Source organism: Centrocercus urophasianus, unplaced genomic scaffold (assembly GCF_019232065.1).
Source record: "Centrocercus urophasianus isolate 14NV4802_14NV808 unplaced genomic scaffold, USGS_Curo_1.0 seq_35, whole genome shotgun sequence".
Lineage (NCBI taxonomy): Eukaryota > Metazoa > Chordata > Aves > Galliformes > Phasianidae > Centrocercus > Centrocercus urophasianus.
In genome coordinates this window covers 558,002-580,742 of record NW_024884922.1, presented here as the reverse complement: position 1 = coordinate 580,742, position 22,741 = coordinate 558,002, and the positions used below count along the sequence as shown (strand labels likewise).

Genomic DNA, 22,741 nt, shown 5'->3' with positions numbered 1-22,741 from the left:
ACAAGTGCTGTCCCTCAGGGTTCAGCTCTGGGACTGACGCCCTTCAGCGTCATCACGAGTGACACGGCAGTGGGACAGAGCGCACCCTGAGCAGTTTGCGGATGACACCCAGCCGTGCGGTGCGGTCGACGCGGCCGAGGGACGGGATGCCGTCCAGAGAGACCTGGCCAGGCTGAGCGCTGCGCCCAGGGGAACCTCCTGAGGCTCAGCACATCCAAGCGCGAGGCGTCGCACCCGGGTCGTGGCAACCCCCGCTGCCAGTACGAGCCGGGGGACGTCGGGACAGAGCACGGCCCTGCCGGAAAGGACCTGGGGGTGCCGGGGGATGGCAGCCGGGCGTGAGCCAGCAGTGTGCCCTGCGGCCCAGGCAGCCGGCCGGATCCTGGGCTGCATCCGAAGCAGCGCGGCCAGCGGGGTGAGGGAGGGGATCCTGCCCCTCTGCTCTGCGCTGTGACACCGCACCTGGAGCGCTGCGTCCACAGCTGGAGTGCTCAGCACAGCAGAGACGGGGGCCTGCTGGAGAGCGTCCAGAGGAGGGCCGCACGAATGGTCAGGATGGAGCAGCTCCCTGTGAGGACGGGCTGAGAGCTGGGGCTGTGCAGCCTGGGCAAGAGGAGGCTGAGCGAGACCTGAGGGCGGCCTGTCTGTGTCTAATGGGGGCTGTAAGAGAGGTGGGGACAGGCCCTTTAGCAGTGTCTGCTGTGACAGGACAAGGAGAAATGGTTTCACACTAAAAGAGGGGAGAATTAGGCTGGATGTAAGAAAAAAGGCTTTTATGATCAAGGTGGTGAGGCACCAGAACAGGTTGCCCACACAAATGGTGAATACCTGTTCCTGGAGACAGTGTGCCCAGGTGGCCAAGAGGGCCAACGGCATCCTGGCCTGCATTAGAAATAGTGTGGCCAGCAGGAGCAGGGAGGTGATCATCCCCCTCTACTCAGCACTGGTGAGGCCGCACCTCAAGTGCTGTGTTCAGTTTTGGGCCCCTCACTGCAAGAAAGACATTGAGGCCCTCGAACGTGTCCAGAGAAGGGCAACAAAATTGGTGAAGGGTCTGGAGCACAAACCTTATGAGGAGCGGCTGAGGGAGCTGGGATTGTTCACTCTGGAGAAGAGGAGGCTCAGGGGAGACCTCAGTGCACTGTACAACTTCCTGAAGGGAGGTTGTGATGAAAAAGGGTCTGGCCTCTTCTCCCAGGCAAATAGTAGGACCCGAGGAAATGGCCAGAAGTTGTACCAGAGGAGGTTTAGGTTGTACATTAGGAGAAACTTTTTCTCTCAGAGGGTGGTCAGGCACTGGAATGGCTGCCCAGGGAGGTGGTGGAGTCACCATCCCTGGCAGTGTTCAAGAGGCGCCTGGATGAGGAGCTACGAGATATGGTTTAGTAGCTTGTGGTACTGGGAATGGGAGGGTGGTTGGACTAGATGATCTTGCAGGTCGGTTCCAACCTTGCGATTCTATGATTCTAAGGTCAGGCTAGAGGGGCTCTGAGCACCTGATGGAGCTGTAGGCATCTTTCCTCCTTGTGGGGGAATTGGTCCAGATGACCTTCAATAGTCCCTACTAACTCAACTTATTCTGTGATTCTATGATTCTGTTCTATGACTGCATAGAACATTTGATCTCTGGCTCATTGTTACAAGAAAATAGCAACCAGAAGTGAGAGCCTACAAGCTGTTTTGCCTCAAGGAGAGCAGGCAAGGCTTCCCTTCCAAACAGAACCTCCATAGAGCCTCGGTCTGGATGGTGGGAAATCCAGACCAGAGCCAGCTCCTGGCTTATTCCTCCACCTGGTGCCAGCTCAGCGCACCTACCTTCTCGGAGTGGCTGGGCACACTTCCCTTCCCCATCGGACACCTCCAGAGCTCCCAGTATTTCCTCGCACCCGGGACTGCCCCGGCAAGGACCGTTCTGGAGGAGATCCCTGCGGCTCCCAGCTCGGGCTGGCTCGGCAGATGGAGCTGCTCCCCAAGGATGCAGAGGAATGCTGGGCTCAGACACCGCTTAAAGCAGAGAGCTCTGCGCTGGGCAAGGAGATTATTTCTGCATTTTCTTTCTGCCGGATGGGGAACGAGGGGTTTGTTTCAGTGAGAGCTGAACGACTGTGCCGCACACTGCTCCATTCCCGCAGGTGAGGGGCTCAGAGGAACAGAAAACCCTGGGAAATATTTCTGCTCCAGACGTGATCTGGACTCGCCTGGCTCTAGGGGGGGTGTTTGCAAAGCCACGAGCCAGCAGCGATCACAGTGAGACGAGCTATCAGCTCTCAGTGCAGTAGGCAGCGCAGGGACATCAGCGCCCATTCCCCGTGCACAGACCTCCCGCAGCCCCTGGCAATGCCTGCGTCCACGGCAGGTCCCTTCGCGCTAAGTCCTGCTGGCTTCGTAGCTAAGCTGCGCGATAAAGCTGTCCTTCCCTCGCTCCCCCTCTCCGCCTGCGGCGACAGCGGAACCTCTTCTCTCGCAGCAAGTAAGCGCACAGGGAGCGGGGTCAAACGTGAACGGGCAGCCCTAAATTCCAGCATGGGAAGCACTCCGCATGTGCCGGGCTGGAAGGTGGAAACTGATGAGAACTGCGTTCTGCTTGGGGTGTGTTTGGTGTAAAAAAGTCCCACTTCGAGCAGCTGAAGTGGGGCTGGTGAATAATTTGTTCTTGCAGAGCTAATAGAACAATGGTTTGTTTATGAGTGTGACTTACAGCTAGCTACCTATGGCTCTTCTGGTCAGAATGTGCCGTATACTCTGCCTGCAAGTGCCTGACAGCAATGCTGTGGTGTCTTTATAATCCTTCATAAATGGATTGTTCACATAATAAACATTCCCTTTAGTTAAATATGGGATTATTTCATGTCAGGAGGTTCTCTCCCCCTGCACCAGGAACAGGCAAACACAGCTGAAGGCTCCTTCCCTGCACTGTGAAGCCTGAAAGCCCAGGTTCAGGTATCACATGGCGGGACATGGGCTGAGACCGGGCAAACTCATGCCAGGCGTGCCAAGTGCTCAGCAGTATTGCAAGGGGCAGAGGCGTGTGGGTGCACCAAAGTGTGTGGCTTTCTTTCCCCTGTGTGTTGTGTGCTTCATCCTCTGATGCCCTTTAGCTCCTGTTTAAAAGGGTCTAAAGTCCCGTCTCAGTTTCTGCATGCAAGGGTGGCAGCTATGTCAATATTTAATCTGCACACATTAAGGGCTGCTCGTATCCTCTGGGCTCCTTGTGGAGGACAGCAGAATGGCTGATGTGGCAGCAGCCAGTAAACCAGCCCAAATGAAGCACAAGTATGCCCATGGTCTACTCTGCCCTCCCACCGTATCTGTGTACTGGGTTTGGCTCCTTGAGGAGTACAGGGAAGGGAAGAAAAGGGAACAAGAGAAAAGGGAAGAGAAGAAGCTGTAAGAAGGAGAGCAGAGGAGAGAGGCGAGGCGAGGTGGGGCGAGGGGAGGGGAGGAAATAGAAAAAAGGAGAAAGTCCTAAAATCCCTTTTCCCCTTTCTCTTTTTCTCTCTGAAAAGCGGCAGTTTGTCTTAGAGAATTCCCAGCTAGCAGGCAGGTTGGGAGGGCAAAAAGAGGAAGGAAGGAGGAAGAAGAAAACTCAAGGGCGGCAACTCAGAGCTGAGTACACAAAAACATCTTCAAAGCAAGGAGCTTGTTTTTCAAATACACCGTGGTTTCGCTGGAAACAACCAGAGCTGAGCCGGGAGTGGGGCCAATCCCAGGGCTGCTGCCAGCCCCGAGCCCTGGCAGCGCGCCCTAGTGCGCGTGTAACCCAACCTGCGCCCAAACTGCCCCCGTCCCACACCGAGACCGAGAGGCCCCCGACCCACACCAACAGGCTGCCACCTCTTCGGGGCACTACGACCTTTCTTTTTCCTATTCTCTGCAGACCCTTGCCAAAGGATGGGTTCCACAACAGCAATATTTGCCCGTGATGCTTTTATCCTTTCTGGCTCTTTTTCAGGTCCAAGCATTGCTCACCCTGACAACTTGCTGGAAAAATATCCCAGTGTCTCCTTTTGGTGACAGGGAGGCTGCTGTGATCAATATCAAACACAGTGACCTCTGGTATTTCTGATGGCTCCCTGGGCAGCTAATCATCTCCATATACTTAGTTACTGATGTCACAGTGGTGCGGGTAAATATTCCTGACATATATTGCTGGGGAACGCTGTGCTAAGCAAGATGGATTTCTTTCTTCTTCCCCTCCGTACGCACTGCTCCTGCGAATGTGAGATCCTAAGGGTGCATCAGACCGCACAAATCCCCAGACTTGTGTCATCTGCTCCATTTTCTGCCATTTTTGCTGCCTGCCACTGGATGCTTTTTCAGATGCTGGGATCTTGGCAGCTCTTGATACAGCTGAGCTGTGTGTGGCATTACTGTGCATTTCTCGACAAACTAAGGTTTTTGGCTTTAACATAGACCTGGTCTGGCAACAATTCTATTCTAACACCCTAATCACAAACTCTGTGCTTACATATCTTCCACCCCTTTTGCAGCATGGACTCTGGCTTGGTGTAAGATATGTGCCCTGGGAGTTACAGGACTTTAATAAGGACAAGAAATGGCGGATTGGATGAAGGGAAATATCCTTTTCCCCAGGTGGAATGAGATGGGTTGCTGTGTGACAGGAGTGCTCTGCATTCTCTATACACAGATGGGAAAACCTGGCAGAGCAAACATTCCATATAAAAACACAAAAATTTTGATCAAATTGTGCTGTCCAGCCCCAATCCCCAAGTAGCAGCCCTTCTCCCCAGCCCTGTTCTCTGGGCTGGATGCAGCAGGATGCAATACGGTCGCGGCCGGGTGATGGTCATGGGAATTCTGGCATCATCCCACTCCAAAAAAACTCAGTGAGCAGGCTGTGCCAGCACAGAGCAAAGTGAGCTGGAGCCACAGGGCTTGGAGATCCACAAGAATCTAGGGCTGTTAGAGTTAGTTCCTTTTTTTCACTGGTCATAATCCTCTGTTTTGTAAACTAACACAGCAGATGTGAATGAAGAAGTTTGGAAAGGAGACAGGGAACACCTTCACACAGTATTGTGGCTCTTCCTTCAACAGGAATAGAAAAAATTAAGCAGCAAGGTTCTTAACCAAGGGCTCATGGAAAGTCAGATTACGCACCGCAAAGAAAAACATGACAAAATTAAAAAAGAACAGGACAAAGAAATCTATTGGACCAGAAACTTCACACCGGTGAAGCAGAAGCCATCCAAGGAGCTGAGGCCCATGCTGGGGGCCGTCACGCTGGGCCTCATCCTGTTCATCGCCGCGGTGGTGGCCTGGTGCTACTACACGGTGTCCCTGCGGAAGGCCGAGCGGCTCAAGACGGAGCTGATGGACCTGCGGGCGGACGGCTTCGTCATCAGGAACCAGCACGGGGAGGTGGTGTTCCGGCTGGCGTTCCGCTCGGGGAGCCTGGACCTGGAGTCGTGCTCCAAGGAGGGCGAGATCCTGAGCTGCACGCGGTCGGACCGGGGGCCGCTCAACTTCTTCATCCAGACGGTGAAGCCCAAGGACACGGTGATGTGCTACCGCGTGCGCTGGGAGGAGCTGGCGGCCGGCCCGGCGGTGGAGCACACCATGTTCTGGGAGGACGCCCACTGGTACGGGGGCTCGGAGATGAGCACCCAGCACTGGCCCATCCGCCTGGCGGGCTACCAGGAGCCCGTGCCCTACGTCACCAGCGACGTCTACTCTTTCCGCGACAGCTTTGGGGGCATCCTGGAGCGCTACTGGCTCTCCTCCAAGGCAGCGGCCATCAAGATCAACGACTCGGTGCCCTTCCACCTGGGCTTCAACGCCACCGAGCGCTCCCTCTTCTTCCAGGCCCGCTACAAGGACTCTCCCTACAAGCCCCCGCCGGGGCAGCAGCCCTTCCCCGAGCTGAGCTACCGAGTGTGCGTGGGCTCCGACGTCACCTCCATCCACAAGTACATGGTGCGCAGGTACTTCAACAAGCCCTCCAAGATCCCTGCTGAGAACGCCTTCCGATACCCCATCTGGTCCACGTGGGCCCTCTACAAGAACGATATCGATCAGGATAAACTCTTGCGATTTGCAGAAAAGATTAAGAAATACCATTTCAATTGCAGCCACATTGAAATTGATGACATGTACACACAGGCCTATGGGGACTTTGACTTTGACCCTGTCAAGTTCCCCAACGTAACTGAGATGTTTGCAAAACTGAGGGAAGATGGCTTTAAGGTCACTCTGTGGATTCATCCCTTCATACATGTGGATTCTTCAAATTTTGGTGTGGGGATTGAGCGTCAGCTCTTCATCAAGGAGCCGTCGGGGCGGCTGCCGGCCATGGTGGAATGGTGGAATGGCATTGGGGCCATCCTGGACTTTACCAACCCAGCAGCCCGGGACTGGTTCCAGAGTCACCTGCGCCAGCTCCGTCACAAGTACGGCATCTCCTCCTTCAAATTTGACGCAGGTGAGACCAGCTACCTGCCCAAGCAGTTCAGCACCTTCCGGCCTCTCTCCGACCCCAGCATCTGGTCCCGGCGCTACACCGAGATGGCCATCCCCTTCTACGAGCTGGCTGAGGTACGGGTGGGCTACCAGTCGCAGAACATCTCCTGCTTCTTCCGCATCATTGACCGCGACTCTGTGTGGGGCTATGAGCTTGGCCTCAAGTCTCTCATCCCTACAGTGCTCACCATCAGCATGCTGGGCTACCCCTTTATTTCTGCTGACATGATTGGAGGAAACTTCCTCCCCAACAAGACGGATGGAGCAGTTGAGATCCCGGACCGGGAGCTGTACATCCGATGGCTGGAGCTGTCAGCCTTCATGCCCTCCATGCAGTTCTCCATCCCACCGTGGCTCTACGACAAGGAGGTGGTGGAGATCGCGCAGAAGTTCACGGAGCTGCACGAGTCGCTGGTGGCCCCGCTGCTGCTGGAGCTGGCCGGGGAGGTGACCGACACGGGAGACCCCATCATCCGGCCCATCTGGTGGATCTCGCCCCGCGACGAGGCCACGCACCGCATCGACTCGCAGTTCCTCATTGGGGACACCCTCATGGTGGCTCCTGTGCTGGAGATGGGCAAGCAGGAGCGCGACGTCTACCTGCCGGCGGGCAAATGGCGCAGCTACAAGGGGGAACTCTTTGAGAAGACGCCAGTGCTGCTCACGGACTATCCTGTCGACCTGGACGAGGTCGCCTACTTCCTCTGGGTTTCCTAACCGGATCCTCCATCTGCTTTGGGAAAACCATGCCTTATGCTACAACTTTTTAACAAATAATAATTCTAATTGCACATTTCATTTGGGTCTGGGATTGTGGAAATGTATGAAATAGACTTCGTTCTCCTTGGGGATTTTTTTTGTTTGTTTTTGGAGGAAGGTGGTCTATTTTGTTTAATGTGGTGCAGATGGGAGGCTGCAGTTGGGTTGTAGTAGGCAGAATTTTCTCTTTGTTTGTGAAGACTGAGTTGTTATGCAGTCAAACCTAATACCTTTTCGGTTCCCTAGGATTTTAAGAGGTGAGGTTTGGTTAGTGCCTTGTGGGAGCATTTCTTGTCCTATGGGAGCATTCAGCACTGGCTTGCGGTGTGTGATGTGGGAGGGTTGCTACAGCACAGCCTGCCTTTAGTTTTCTAATATGGCAAGTATATTTAAAAAGACATTTTTAAGAGCAGCCAACGAAGTAGATTATAGAGAGATGTATTTACAGATTTATTTCCCTCCCCGTCTCATGGCACTGGACTAACACTTGCCCGTTTTCTTGGGTATGAGGCAGGCCAGGTTACATGTGTGACATGCAGTTATTTCAGTTGAACAGACTATATATTGCTTGCATTCCATCTCCTTGCCCATCTGATACTGCTGCAAGATGGGCCTGTGTGTTTTGCCACGGGTGTCAATATTGCCTTTTCTGTAGCAGCACTGTTTGTACCAGCGTGCCCACTCAAACTTTTTAATACATTACGGTTCTGCTTTGTTACAGGACAGTAACAGGTATTGTTTTCTTTTTTTTTTTTAAGGACAGATGAGCTTTCAGGTTTGTTGCTGGCAGGACTGCCTGAAGCCAATCTCTAAGGGTCTCTGTGCCGCTTCCCTGGGAACAGCAGGTTCTTGCAAGCGGCACAAGTCATGGATGTAATGTTTGCTGCTAGCCAGCTTGCTGGTGGGTGAAAAGCACCAGGTTTTGCATTGATGGTTTTGTGCCAGTGGGTGTTCTCACTGCACCCAAGAAAATGTTCTCATGTAGCATGAAATTAAGCTAATATCCATCTCCGTTTTGGGTTGGAGTTAGAGAAATGATAATGTTCTGTAGAGCTTTTCTGAAGCAGCCCTTCTCTCCCTCATGAATATGCAGGGGATTTCTTCAGCTTTTGGGCTTGTTGTCAGAGGTTTCTGGAGGGGATGTGGGGTGACATGTTCCTGTGCCCACAGTCCCCAGCACTAGGATGGGTAAGACTTCGGCTCATGTCCCTCCCGTTGCCATGTGGGGATTTTCTCAGCATTTCTCCCTCCTCCTTTTTCAGGATGCTTTCCCAGCTTTCCATTTGGTTTTGTTCAGGAAGATGCACTTACAGAGACACAGGCAATCTCCACTCTAAGCAATCACAAGCAGGGTTGTAGTCTGGCAGCCCTGTTCCCTGGGGCAGGACTTTCCCAGCTGTGCCCTGGCTGCTGGCATCTCTCAGCCCATGCCTGCTCGGAACTGAGCCACACTGTCTGAGAAGGCAAGGGGCAAAGAAAGCACAGCAGCTGCAGGTCTTCTTATGGGATTGCATCCAGGAATGAATCCACCACCCAGGGAGATGGAGCAGCTTTTTGGGTAGAGTTGGATACCAGTGATGGTCTTTCTCTAAAGCCAACTGCCTTTGGGTTTGCAGGAGGCAAAAAAGGAGATGCACCTATGGGTTGTGATAGCGTCCACAAGTGGAAACTCAGGTGTTTGGGGCAATATCTAAAGTGCTTGTACAGTTAGGAAGGAAGTGAGAATGTTCAGTGTGATGGATGCTGTCCTTGGAAATCTTCAGAAGCTGTCCGGACATGGTCCTGGGCTACCTGCTCAAGGTAACCCCTGCTTGAGGCCTCCAGAGGTCCCTTCCAACCTCAGCCATTTTGTGAGTCTGTGCTTCTTTGGAACCAACCTGATGTCTGTTTGGATCTGCTCTGAGTAATTTTGTGTTTGGGCCTCAAAACCAGTCTCAAGGGAGTCCTCAGGTCCAGCAGGAGCACAGGCAAGTTCCAGGCTCAGCCCCTAAGCCAGTTTCTTGTGGCTTTTAGCTGTGAGGGCTCAGATTTGCTCTCTGGCCCCAGTACAAGTACAGTACAAGTGGCTTTTCAGGCTACAAACATACTCTGACAAGGTTTAGCCTTCCTAGCAGAATCCCTTTACTGTGAAAATGATGGCAGGAACCACATGAGTGCCTTGGTCCCCTCTTAGAACTCAGTAAAATATATTATACTTTGTGTAGGAGCAGATGGGGAGAGCTCGTGGCCACTGCTTCCGTCTCTCAGCTCAGGTGAATCAGGTGCCAGCTGCCGAAGGAGGCAGAGGCTGGTGCTGCAGCTGGACTCTTTGGGTAGTGGTGGCAGACTGGCTGTCAGACTGGATTGTTGTGAGTTAGCCACACGACACAGTGTTCTCTTGCCAGGAAGATTTCTTTATTGCCGTAATGATCATGGTCATGATGTATGTCTCTATTTCTACTTTCTGAAACAAGCCTTTTATATTCTAACACGCATAGTCAGTACATTTCCACTAACAATCCATTGGCTAGAAAGCAAGTGAATTCCATAACAAGTCTTCATAATCATCAGAAAGTTTATCTTATGGCTAGGTACAAAACACCCCTGTTTATTCAGACCCTCTGTCTCCTTTCCAGAGCCTCATTATCAACAAGTCGACACTCGACGAGGCCAAGCTGACCTCTCCATCTCCCACATGGGTTCTTAAAGTCCTGTGTGGCTGCACTCCACAGCTTTGTGCCAGAAAAGTACCAAAATTCAGCAGGGCTCTGTCAGGAGGAAAAATCTCCATTAGACACACTGTCCTCCTTCCCCTCCCCTCAAAAGAAAGTTTTATTGTCAAAGGTGTTTATTAACTAGTTGTGAATGAGTAAGATTATAGAGTAACCTTATTTTTCTAAATATTGTGGTTAGGGCAGAAGTGGTCATGGCCATTCAGTGCTCCAGCTAGTAGGAGGGGGAAGCCAGGAGGAGAGCAGGGATGAAGCCCTGGAGCAAGGGCTCGTCTGACTCCCTGGGTACATGACCAAGCCTTTTTGGGGACAGGCTCAGCAATGCTCCCTCAAGCTATCTCATAAGCTCCTGGATGCTCTCTCCATCAAACTTTTTACCAAAACCACTAACACTATGCTGCAGCCCAGGTCAAGCATCCTTAAGACTTTGCAGATCACAAGCTCTCTGTGCATAGACATTTTGGGAACCAATACCCAGGGAGGTTTCTCCGGGCTACACACTGGGTCACTGTCCAAAACCAGGTTAACTCAGCCAAGGAAAAGCCTCAAAACAGGTGATGGGGATTGGTTCAGTCAGCACTAGCAGGTGGCGATGAGCAGCAGGTCAGCATGATGCCCATAGGATTGGGTTTTGAAGCTTATTTTGTCATGTGTCAGCTTTTAGTGGGTGGTTGGATTTCACATGCTTTCCTGAGTTGGACTGCAGTGCTGGTGGGATCATTTTTAACCACTTTTCTAATTCTAATTGTTATGAAAACAGAGCTGTAACTTGAATTGCCTTGATTGATAAAAAACTTTGGAAAACAAAATGAAGTTTAACTTGTCTGTTTATTCCAAGTGTGGTGGTAGGTTTGGGGCTTTTTTTCACCCCAGGCTTCATTGAAGTTAGAGTTGAGGCTGTGGATTTTTTAATGTCTTTACTGCTTGTGTTCTGATGCTTTGATGAGTGTTTATAAGTGACAAGCTGACAGCATTCTGCTTAGATGGGTCTGAAAGTGCCCCCTCGCTCAGCACAGGCTGGGATGGATCACAGACCACCTTCCCTGAGTCCTGCATCGCACCAGACAGTGGTGCCCTTATTTCTGCTGACTACCCCCAAAAGGTGTCCTCCAGTGCCAGCATCAGAGGGGACCTGGGCTTTTGCTGGTCCATGCTGATACAGAAGATCTGTGGTCTATTTGCAGGTGATGAAGAAAAGGAGGCTGCTTGGTGCTTCCAGCATGTGTCCCAGGAGGTCACTCTGTCTGTCCCTGCTGCCCCCAGATCCCCTTCCCACACTGCTCTAGTAGGACAGAGGGGCCAGGATAGAAGTTTGTGGCTATATGAGCACCAGAAACAGACCTATGAAAGCCACTAAGAGCCTGCTTTGCCCCATGCCACCCCCTCATCCCAAATAATGTTTTTCCTCCTCACCCAACACCTTACTGTATGAACCAAAGACTGCTTTGTGGCACCCAGACATCACCAGCACCAGACAACACATGACTCAAATGAGGGGGGCTTTGTCTTACTGCTTTTGCAGTAAAAATGAATTTTCTCAATGCCTTCTCCCTTAGGTGTGAGAAGCATCCGTGCACCAGACTGATGCTTGTGGGAGTGAAGCTGGAGCCTTGTGACAGGCTGGATCCAGCTTCCAATGGAGTCCCAGTAATGCAGATGTCCTTCCTTGCATCTGGGGGGTTTGGGTGGGGTTTTTGTTGGGTTATTTTGCATTTTCCTAAAATCTGCAGCTGTGTCCAGTAAGAGTGTGTGAGGCTCACCAGCTGCATGGAGTTTGCACTGCTCAGGGTCCCAGCTAAGTGTGAATTGGACCCTGCTGATCATGGGATGATGCCGAACCATGTGCCAAGCAGCAATCAAAAATACATTGAGAGCTGTGCAGGGAGCAGGGAGGAGTGTTAATGTTCAACTCCAAATCCCACTGAGGTTTTGGCAAAAGCCAAATGCATTTCAAACCAATGTTGCCTATGGATCCAGCTCTGCACAAGATCACAGCTTTTTGTAAAAGGAAGAAAAATGAGTAAAAAGAAAGGAAAAAAGAAAAGACAAAAAACAGCACAGATCTGTGGATAGCTGTGATGAAAGGATGAAAGGACAAGCTGACAGCAACAAATTCCTTTTGAGTGTGCAGCCAGTCTGGTAACCTTAGGGAAAAAAACAGCCTCCTCCATCACACCCAGTCCCAGAGTCCAGGAAAGCCATCATGCTGGGCTGGGCCATGCTAAATCCAACCAAGCAGAAAAAGACAGGGACTGTTTTTTTCCATTTTTTTTGCTACAGGGGATGGGTGATTTGTAGCTCAGCAATCATCTAATATCAAGGATAATAAAATTCCCTCTAAAAATAAAAGCATAAAGGAAGCCTGGGGTGAGTGATGTTCCTTTGTCACCAGTCCCTGCAGCAAACACAGTGCTTGCTCAGACTAGGAATGCTAAAAAACAACAGAGACTGAGGCGTTGTGAGGAAAACCAGATGTTCCTCCACAGCGCACATCTCAACAAGGACAGGCACAAGAGGAGAGCATATAGGGATGGGGATTTGGAGAGGGATTTCTGCAGCCAAACAGGCTTGAACTTTCCCTGAGGGAGATCTGCTAAGGGTAGAGCAGCCTGAATAATCCCCAGGAATTGCAGTATACTTGAAGATGTTTTTTTTTTTTCCCCAGCCTGTGATTCAGGAGAGCAGCAGACCCATGACTGTGCACACCAGAGCACACAGATATAGGGCAGTGATGCTGCATGAGGAGGCTGGAACCCAGCTCCCCACAGTGGGCACCAGCAAGGTTTGAGTGAGCACCATAAAGAACCTCAACTTTTTTCCTACTGAATGCATGAGGAGCTTGTCTCGGGCTCTCTTCTGTCCCCAAAGCTCAGGGGGGAAGCCAGTGAGCTCACACACCAACATGAATCTGAGTGTTGGTTCTCGATCCTACAGCATGACAGAACCGTTGGTGAGGCTGTGGAGCCTGAGCATCAAAAAAGCTCCGGAGTGACTGTGATGCTCTCAAGTCCCCCATAAACTCATAACATCAACCAGCTCCAGAGCAAATCTCTAAAGAAAGAGGTTCTTCTGGTTTGGGCCAAGCACTGCTTTACCTCTCAGGTGCCACTAGCAGCCCATCAAGGCTAGGGAAGGAAATTGCCCCTTGCTTTGGGAAGGAACATCTCAGCCCAGAGACCCCAGGACTCTCCTAAACTTCTCAGTCGCATTTAAATTTAAATTTCTCTTAGCTTAGAAATGAGGAAGAATGGACTGAGAGTGGAGGGCATTTCAGAGGTAGCCCACTTTACCCAAGCCTACGGGTGCTGTTGAGATGCCTTCATCCAGGAGAAGTCATGTCTGTGGGATGCTGGCTCAAATGGATCAACTCTGCTCGTGTTATGGGAGTCTTCACCAAGTCTTCATCTGCAATCTTTGTGGTGGTTAGACTGCAACCTTTGAATCTAAATCAGGCCACAAACACAAACAGATCCCTTTAATGGTCTTCACCAATGCATGACTTGTTGCTAGTTTTTAGTCTTGACTGCTATTGAGACTTCATCAAATGCTTGCAGACTTGAATACACAACAGAGACATGTTTCTCAATAATTTATTTCATTAAAAGGAGATGATTGCCACAGTATTAAGAAGTGCTAAAGCTTCTTTCTGCTATATTGGATAACCCTATCCATGGGAAATGGAAACTCACCCTGCTTCAGCACCGATCTGATTTACAGGCTGAAAATTTGAAGTCACCTCCTTTGGGTTAATCATGGATTTTTTTATTTTATTTTTAAGAAAGTTCTCTGCTTCAACTGCCTTGTCCACTAAGCAAATCGGGGTTAATAAGCATCTTACAGAAACAACTGCAGCACAACTGCCTGTAAACCACAGACAAATGTAGTCATTTATATAATGTGAACGGCCTTTCTTGATGAGAAAATATTAGAAGGGGAGAATCTCCATCACTACAATGTCAAACAGAAAGAACAAAGGTATACATCCAATATGTTGCTTTATTACTCCACTGCAATTGCAACAGTAAGAGAGGTGGTAATATTTCTTCTTACTTAAACAATTATACATTTCTACTTCAAAAACTATTAAAATTCTGAGGTCATTCAAATCAAGTGTTCACTAATCCACAAGACCATAGCAAAGCAGATGGAGGATCCGGTTAGGAAACCCAGAGGAAGTAGGCGACCTCGTCCAGGTCGACAGGATAGTCCGTGAGCAGCACTGGCGTCTTCTCAAAGAGTTCCCCCTTGTAGCTGCGCCATTTGCCCGCCGGCAGGTAGACGTCGCGCTCCTGCTTGCCCATCTCCAGCACAGGAGCCACCATGAGGGTGTCCCCAATGAGGAACTGCGAGTCGATGCGGTGCGTGGCCTCGTCGCGGGGCGAGATCCACCAGATGGGCCGGATGATGGGGTCTCCCGTGTCGGTCACCTCCCCGGCCAGCTCCAGCAGCAGCGGGGCCACCAGCGACTCGTGCAGCTCCGTGAACTTCTGCGCGATCTCCACCACCTCCTTGTCGTAGAGCCACGGTGGGATGGAGAACTGCATGGAGGGCATGAAGGCTGACAGCTCCAGCCATCGGATGTACAGCTCCCGGTCCGGGATCTCAACTGCTCCATCCGTCTTGTTGGGGAGGAAGTTTCCTCCAATCATGTCAGCAGAAATAAAGGGGTAGCCCAGCATGCTGATGGTGAGCACTGTAGGGATGAGAGACTTGAGGCCAAGCTCATAGCCCCACACAGAGTCGCGGTCAATGATGCGGAAGAAGCAGGAGATGTTCTGCGACTGGTAGCCCACCCGTACCTCAGCCAGCTCGTAGAAGGGGATGGCCATCTCGGTGTAGCGCCGGGACCAGATGCTGGGGTCGGAGAGAGGCCGGAAGGTGCTGAACTGCTTGGGCAGGTAGCTGGTCTCACCTGCGTCAAATTTGAAGGAGGAGATGCCGTACTTGTGACGGAGCTGGCGCAGGTGACTCTGGAACCAGTCCCGGGCTGCTGGGTTGGTAAAGTCCAGGATGGCCCCAATGCCATTCCACCATTCCACCATGGCCGGCAGCCGCCCCGACGGCTCCTTGATGAAGAGCTGACGCTCAATCCCCACACCAAAATTTGAAGAATCCACATGTATGAAGGGATGAATCCACAGAGTGACCTTAAAGCCATCTTCCCTCAGTTTTGCAAACATCTCAGTTACGTTGGGGAACTTGACAGGGTCAAAGTCAAAGTCCCCATAGGCCTGTGTGTACATGTCATCAATTTCAATGTGGCTGCAATTGAAATGGTATTTCTTAATCTTTTCTGCAAATCGCAAGAGTTTATCCTGATCGATATCGTTCTTGTAGAGGGCCCACGTGGACCAGATGGGGTATCGGAAGGCGTTCTCAGCAGGGATCTTGGAGGGCTTGTTGAAGTACCTGCGCACCATGTACTTGTGGATGGAGGTGACGTCGGAGCCCACGCACACTCGGTAGCTCAGCTCGGGGAAGGGCTGCTGCCCCGGCGGGGGCTTGTAGGGAGAGTCCTTGTAGCGGGCCTGGAAGAAGAGGGAGCGCTCGGTGGCGTTGAAGCCCAGGTGGAAGGGCACCGAGTCGTTGATCTTGATGGCCGCTGCCTTGGAGGAGAGCCAGTAGCGCTCCAGGATGCCCCCAAAGCTGTCGCGGAAAGAGTAGACGTCGCTGGTGACGTAGGGCACGGGCTCCTGGTAGCCCGCCAGGCGGATGGGCCAGTGCTGGGTGCTCATCTCCGAGCCCCCGTACCAGTGGGCGTCCTCCCAGAACATGGTGTGCTCCACCGCCGGGCCGGCCGCCAGCTCCTCCCAGCGCACGCGGTAGCACATCACCGTGTCCTTGGGCTTCACCGTCTGGATGAAGAAGTTGAGCGGCCCCCGGTCCGACCGCGTGCAGCTCAGGATCTCGCCCTCCTTGGAGCACGACTCCAGGTCCAGGCTCCCCGAGCGGAACGCCAGCCGGAACACCACCTCCCCGTGCTGGTTCCTGATGACGAAGCCGTCCGCCCGCAGGTCCATCAGCTCCGTCTTGAGCCGCTCGGCCTTCCGCAGGGACACCGTGTAGTAGCACCAGGCCACCACCGCGGCGATGAACAGGATGAGGCCCAGCGTGACGGCCCCCAGCATGGGCCTCAGCTCCTTGGATGGCTTCTGCTTCACCGGTGTGAAGTTTTCAGGCAGGAAAGTGTACATGGCACTTGTTTTCTCTATCACTTCTTGCAGAGGTGTGGGAAGAAAGTTGTCTCTGCAGCCAGGTTGGGGTTCTCAGGAGAAGAAAACAGGGAGTTCCCACCTCCACCGAGACCCAGAGCACATGTCTCTGAAAAAGAAGAGGATATACATAGTCTGGGAAGAACCTCTGAACCAAGGGATCATTTGTCATCTGTTCTCTGTCTCAATTTCAGCTGCTCTCATTGCCCCCACACTGTCAGCTGGATGTGCTGCATGTGGGGTGGCATCCACAGCCCCAAAACACCCTGCAGATGACATGCCAGGATCCCAGCCTGGAAACATCCAAGCAATATGTGCCTAAGCTTTTTGGCTGCAGCCTGCTCCCCTGTACATGGCCCCAGGAAGGAGGCTGCTCAGAGAGCCAAGAGCTGAGCGCTTTGCCTGTGCTGTGGGACCAGCCAAGCACTGTGCTGTGGGTTCAGAGTCGAAAAGTGAAGCAAGGACCTGGAAAGCAAAGAGCAAAACCAGGCAAAGGAGGAACTGGGGTGGAGAGGAGCCATGGAGATGCTTGTGCATGCCTTGATCCCCAGGATGCTGTGTTGTCTCAGGGGCTTGGCACAACAAGGGCAGGACTAAACAACTTTCCTTGCCCCTTCTAGCCCATCACAGGTGGAATGCCCCAGGACTAGCAGCGGGGCAGCCCAGCTGCTGATCTTCCTGGGAATCTAGCCTGTGGGGAAAAACAGGGACCTGAGGATCTCCGAAGCCCTCTGCTCCAATCAGGGGTGCTCAGGTGTGAGCCTGAACAGCTGGGTTCTGGAACCTGAGAATGGGCTCCATAACACGCATCACACTCAGTATATGTCTTATAGCAGCAGCTGGGGCAGACGTTGCAGCTGGGGATTTTTTTTCTTACAAAAAGGAAGATCAGAGAGCAGGCTGCCAGGCAAAGGTGCAAGGACAGAGTACAACATAGACACAGGATGTTTGGGGCAGGAGCTGCAGAAAAGGAAAGATGGGGCACAGCTGCACAGTATGAGTGCTGGAGTGGCCATGTCAACCTTCTGCTGGGTGCCTGTGATTTTCCAGGCTGCCAGACGCTTTAAATGGGATTACAGCAGCATTAGGAAGCGATTAGCAAGAGTGGGTGGTAGGCTGAGCTAAATGACCTGTCCCGCAGCCAAGTCCCATTGAGCCTTTGCACAGACAGGAGCAGCTCTGGTCACTCTGCCTGTGTCACCCTGGGCAAGATGCTGCCTGCAGGAGGGGATGGGGTCACATCTCCCTGCACACATAATGCACAGCCAGCTGAGCCCAGCCACTAGAAAATGGGCAATAGGGAAATTGGGCAAAAGAGACGTTGGTAGGAGATGCTGCACTGGCATTAAACCATGCTCCTACATAAACACCTCTAGTGTTAGAGTTAGACACAACCAATAGAGCTGAGCAATGCCTCAGGGACTCTCTGATGTCCAACCTGGAGCTGCTTCCCTGCTGCCCATCTCCACAAGCTTGGGCATCCACAGCAAGCAAGGGGTTGCAGCCAGCACCAAACAACACATGGGGCTGGAGCACATAGCTGTGCGTGCTTCAGGACCTACAAATGTGTGGGCATAGCTCAAATGAGTTCCCTTACTCTCTGCACTGGGGAGTTCTGGGCTGCCAGTGACAGAGCTACTGCTATCAGAGACAAGGCTGAGCCTTGTATGGGCCCTATCTTGGGACTGGGAGGTTTGAGAGGGGAGGAAAGAAAATGCATCCACCTGGAGAGCAGAACTAGTAAATTATTTGGGGAAAAGGATTTTTTGAACCTGTAGTGTTTCCTGAGAGAGAGGAAATAAATGGCTTTTTCTTCCCTAGATCTCTTCTGGGGTTTTATGCTCCAGAAATGGCTGATTCTGCCGCTCTATTCCCCATCTCCACTTAAAACTGGGAGCAACAGGGGCTCTCTGGATTGTCACCGCCCTCTCAGGAGGTCGGTTTATTATTTATGAACCACTTTGAATCTGCTCTATTTTTAGGCCATTTCCCCCTCCATGGGTCGGAATTTGTGACGTGCATGGAGGAACCAGCACTGCTGCTGCCACTCAGGGGTAAAGCAATGCAGTTTGTAGGAGAGGTTTTACGCCCAATCTGTCTTGTAGTGCTTTGAAACCCTGGTGTTTCAAAGCCAGCAGATGCAATCCAGTCCATGTGCTCAGCCTGTCTGTGGGCCTGGTGCACTGAAATGGGGATGCAAAGGATAGCAGTGCAGGGACAGCTGGCAGTGGCACAGCATCACCGGCTGACTCAGGGAACCAAAATGCTTCCCCTGCTTGCAGGATAGTGGCAAAGCCAACACAACAGCTGAGCCAACCTCTGCGGCTTGGCTCAGGCAGCCCTCCATGCAGGCAGCCCACCATCCTGCACTGTCCCACTGCAGAGGATGGTAATTTGTACACGCTGTCAGCAGGCAGCACCCAAAAATGCTGAGTGGCACCATGCAAAGGCTCTCAGACCCCAAAAACCAGCTGCAACTCAGCACCCATCAGCATCATTTCTGGCATCAAATGTTCATGGTGGGAGCAAATTTGCAGAGCAAAGGTGGCTGAGAAATGATTTGGCAGCCTTGAGACAGCAGAACTGTGCCACACAGGGCCTTACTCTGTGCCTGGCCCAGCACCTCTTGGGTCCTGTTAATGCAGTGTGCAACTCTCCAGCCTGTGATCAGCCCCAGAGCAAAGTCTTTCAGGCACCTCCAAGATAAAGCCTTCCACCTTGCATGCAGAGAGCCTGCACATGCAAAGCCTCTTTCAACATATTTTGGAATGCGACTTTGTTATTTTGCTCCAAGATGACATTGCTGTGACCTCCAGCTCCTCTAAAAAAAGAAAACAGGCAGGGAGGACAGCAAAGACAAGCAGCATGGTTGCAGCTTGCTGCGATGAAGCCTCCCAGCTGAACCAAAGCAAAGCTTTTTCTTTCTCATTCCATGGAAACAGCCAGTCACCATGCCTTGATCAGAGATGAAAGTGCAGCATTCAAGCAGGACACACTTTATGGAGTAAAAATAAAAATCCTTTTTTGATCAGTTCTATTTTTACTGATACAGCCGCTGAATGTGGGCTGCGAGGCCCACAGCACCATTAACCCCAGCACCTTTATAATGAGGTCATTCGTTTAAAAATGGTCACCTTCATCAAACCAGTCCCTATTGCCCCAAATTGTCAGCTCTGAACTGTGCTGGCATCAAGTCTGTGCCAACACCCTGCACTGATTTCCCAGGCCTGCACGCCAGGAATCTACACCCAAGGGGTACAAGGTGCCACCACCTCCACAAACACCTGGCAGGGGTTGAGCAGATGGAACACTGCAGTCTTCACCACCAGGCATTTCCAGTCCTTAAAAGAGCAGCAAAATAGGGAAGCGAAAAGGAAAATGACCTCTACAAAGTGCCTATGGGGGAAAAAATGCCACTGAAAGCACGGAGCCATTGACTTGCTAAAGGGACTTTGCAGTCTGCCAGCTGTAAATCTGAAGGGAGCTGGGATGAGCAAACCCTTCTGCATATTAAGTTTATCCAGTACTTTGAGTGAAATTGCTGTCCCATCTGATGGGAGATAGGAGGCAGGGGGACTCGTGGCAGAACGGCTGCTCCATGGACACGCTCCTCACAGTGGCATCAATTTGTCCCCTGCCCTGCAGTCACCGTGGGGTCCTGGGTTTGTCCCCACGCGGTACAAGCCACTCCTAAGTCAGCCTGGAGGGACACAGGTCCCCAGGCAGTCACGGGGACAGCCAGAACATCCTTTCCAGGGGACCCAAAAATGCCTGGTTTCAGGGACTCGCAGGGTGTCATTTTGCAGGAGAGAAGTGAGAGCTACCTCCGTGCCTATGGGATGCCACTCCACGTCAGTCCACAGCCACGCAGACATCACCACACCAGGATGTGGGGTACAGACAGCTCATCCCAGAGGGGACATGGCACACTGGAAGAACCTGCAACTTCATTGCCTCCTGAGACAGAAATCCACATTGCTCCTGTGTCTCCAGCTGCCCTGCCCTCCACACTGCACTGGCAGGCTGCAAGCAGAATATGCCTGAGGCAGAAGGAAGGGACCTGCATATCATTGGCTTGTCACTGTCACAGGTGTGTTCTCTCTGGCACAGTGATGGCAGCATGCAGCCAGCCCTTGGGCCATAGTGGCAGCCACAGACATTGTGGTGGCACCGGGTGAGCGCGAGGGGCATTGCTGGCACGGGCAGATGTCACATGGGATTTGGGCTCACCATTCATCTTCCTGCAGCAGGAGAGGAAGGGATGGCAAACAATCATCCTGCCTGCACTCAGAGGTTTCAGGAAAGCAGAAAGCAAAAAAAAATAAAAATAAAATAAAAAAAAATCAATCCAATGCCAAATTTAAAAACAAACAAAACAAACATTATTTTTATTGTTTTCCCCCTAAAGTCTAAACACAGCCATGATTCAGCACTATAACAATGCTGCCTCAAGCAAAAGGAAACAAGCAACCCCTCTGCTGCTGGTTGCACCAGGCATCTTGAGGATAAACTCCAAAGTGCGTATAGGGAGCTCACCAGAAAAGGGCAGAAATACTGCCAGGACATTGCGCGTCTGCAGAAATGAACTGCAACATTCCCTCTGCTGAACCTTAAACATTTCCACCTGTATTGCAGCAACTGGTACTCTGCAGCTCAGTTACGCTTCTTGAAGCTGTCTGCATCAAGTGATGCTCCAAACCCAGTTAAACACCTCATGGGTGTTTGACCAGGTCTGCCACACAAAAAACCCCACAGTGAGTCAATCTTGGCAGGAAATGTCTTAATATCTAATACACCTGACGATTCCCTCTTCACAACATCCTCTTTCTTTGTTCTTTGCTGTGTGCTAATTGGTAAGATAAAGTTTTAATAGGCTGGTTTTTAGCTGCACACAAGCAGCGCAGCACAGCCAGCTCACACCTAAATCACGCCCACTCACAGTGCCCAAATTTCCCCAAGATGCTGAACACGCAGGCCCACAATGTGAGGAAAAGGAGAACTGAACAAACCTGTCCCCAAAAGCCTTGAAGGTACAAATGCAAAAAGTGATGCCTCACAAAGTGGCCGTGGGTCTGAGACCAAACTCTGCGCAGGCAGCCAGCCATGCTGCTCTCCTGCTTCCTCACAAGGATCCCTGCTGGCAGCAGCAGCTCCGTCAGTCTCAGCACAGCATCACCCTCTGCCAAAGGGGAACGTGAGCGATGGCTGCAACAACCTCATGTGTGTGACCCAGGGCCCCAGCTCCTGCTGCACAGGGTCTGCATTTTGTTTCTTTTGCCCCTCACAGCGTTGTTTGATGAACACAGCCCTCCCACACACAAGATGCAGCTGTGTCCATAGTGTATGAAAACAGGGACAAAACCCATCCCCACAGAATCAGAATGCAGCTGGAAGGGACCCCACGAGGATCACCAAGTCGAGCTCCTGGTTCCACACAGCAACAGCCAAACCAATGCCTGCATGCAGCGTCCCAGTGTTCTGTGAGCTCCAGCAGCTCAGTGCCGTGCCCGCTGCCCTGGGCAGGCCGTTCCGTGCCCACCGCCCTCTGGTGCACAGCCCTTGGGCAGGCCCGGCCCTCCCCTGGCACAGCTCCATGCCGTTCCCTCGGCCCTGTCGCTGTCACACAGAGCAGAGCTCAGCGCTGCCCTCCGCTCCTTGAGGAGCTGCAGCCGCCATCAGGCTCCCCTCAGCTCCTCCGCTCTGTGCCCAGCACACACACACCCAGGACCCCCAGCCGCTCCCACGCCCCACCAGCACCACCGCCGTCTCCCCAGCGCTCCTGAGCGCACAACACCTCAGCCCTCAGAACACCAGAACAGAACAGCCCTCAGCAGGACCCATGCCCAGCTCCCCAAGCACCTCCACGACCCCGAGGCCCCGTCCCACCCGTGCTGAGGACGCACCCCGTCCCCACTCGCCCTGCGGCGCTCGGGTCCCGCTGCCGGGCTCGGTGAGCAAACGCCAGCACGGCGGGAGCCGAAACCCGAGCGCACCCAACACCCAACCGCTACGATGCGATACGGGGGAGGAAACGGGAACCCCTGGCACAGCCTCTGCAATTTTCCAGCCTTCGGATCCGGCGGGCTGCCCTGTTGGCGACACGGCACGCGAATGCCCGCCCTTCAGCCCCGCACACCAGCCCGAGAAGGGAGGCAGAGGAATCGCTGCGGGCTCCGCCGCTCCACACCGCTGCTGGCACCTGCCGGGGGAGGGAGGGAGGCCGGGAGGGGCTGTCCCCGAACCCACCGAGGATACCCCCGCCTCAACCGGGCACCCCGCAGCCCCACAGCCCCGCAGCCCCGCACACTTACGCGCAGCCCCGGGCCATGGCAGGGCTCCTGCAGCGGCACTACCTCCTCCCGCCGCGGTTCCGGGGCTGGGAGGAACCGGAGAGCCCGCCCCGGCCCTGCCCCCGGCCCGCCCCGCTGCCCCGGCCCGCCCCGAGCTCCGTACCGGCGGTGCCCTCGGCGCTGAGGCCGCGGCGCGGGGAGGCTGTGCTGCCCGCTGGAGCGGGGTTCTCAGTTCTTCATTCATCAAACACCTTCCTGAATTACCCGCCTTCTTTCATCAGACGTCGCTCGC

At 52.8% G+C, this 22,741-nt stretch overlaps 2 protein-coding genes across 6 annotated transcripts in view; one reads left to right on the top strand and one right to left on the bottom strand.

The window, feature by feature from the left end:
- LOC122166991 (myogenesis-regulating glycosidase-like) overlaps positions 1–10,760 on the top strand; it is a 37,189-nt gene extending 26,429 nt beyond the window's left edge. The window contains exons 1-3 of one of the 5 annotated variants that reach the window (XM_042831165.1): positions 2,258–2,470; positions 3,953–4,126; positions 5,056–10,760. In XM_042831165.1, coding sequence (XP_042687099.1) covers positions 5,098–7,194 — 2,097 coding nt within the window. In that variant the 5' untranslated portion in view covers positions 2,258–2,470; positions 3,953–4,126; positions 5,056–5,097 and the 3' untranslated portion in view covers positions 7,195–10,760. Of the gene's footprint in view, positions 1–1,987; positions 2,133–2,257; positions 2,471–3,952; positions 4,127–4,981 lie in introns of those variants that run through there. The other 4 variants (XM_042831166.1, XM_042831164.1, XM_042831167.1 and 1 more) reach the window with 4 other exon arrangements.
- A 3,165-nt stretch (positions 10,761–13,925) lies between these two features.
- Positions 13,926–22,539, bottom strand: LOC122166999 (myogenesis-regulating glycosidase-like). The gene is made up of 2 exons (XM_042831184.1): positions 22,471–22,539; positions 13,926–16,268 (listed from the first exon to the last, which is right to left on the bottom strand). Exon 2 carries the CDS (start codon positions 16,139–16,141, stop codon positions 14,105–14,107), a length of 2,037 nt encoding a protein of 678 aa, XP_042687118.1. The 5' UTR covers positions 16,142–16,268; positions 22,471–22,539; the 3' UTR covers positions 13,926–14,104.
- Positions 22,540–22,741: the final 202 nt, after the last annotated feature.

What these genes read in the sequence shown, in the direction of transcription:
- LOC122166999 (XM_042831184.1), bottom strand. Translation starts at nt 16,141, where the DNA reads ATGTACACTTTCCTGCCTGAAAACTTCACACCGGTGAAGCAGAAGCCA.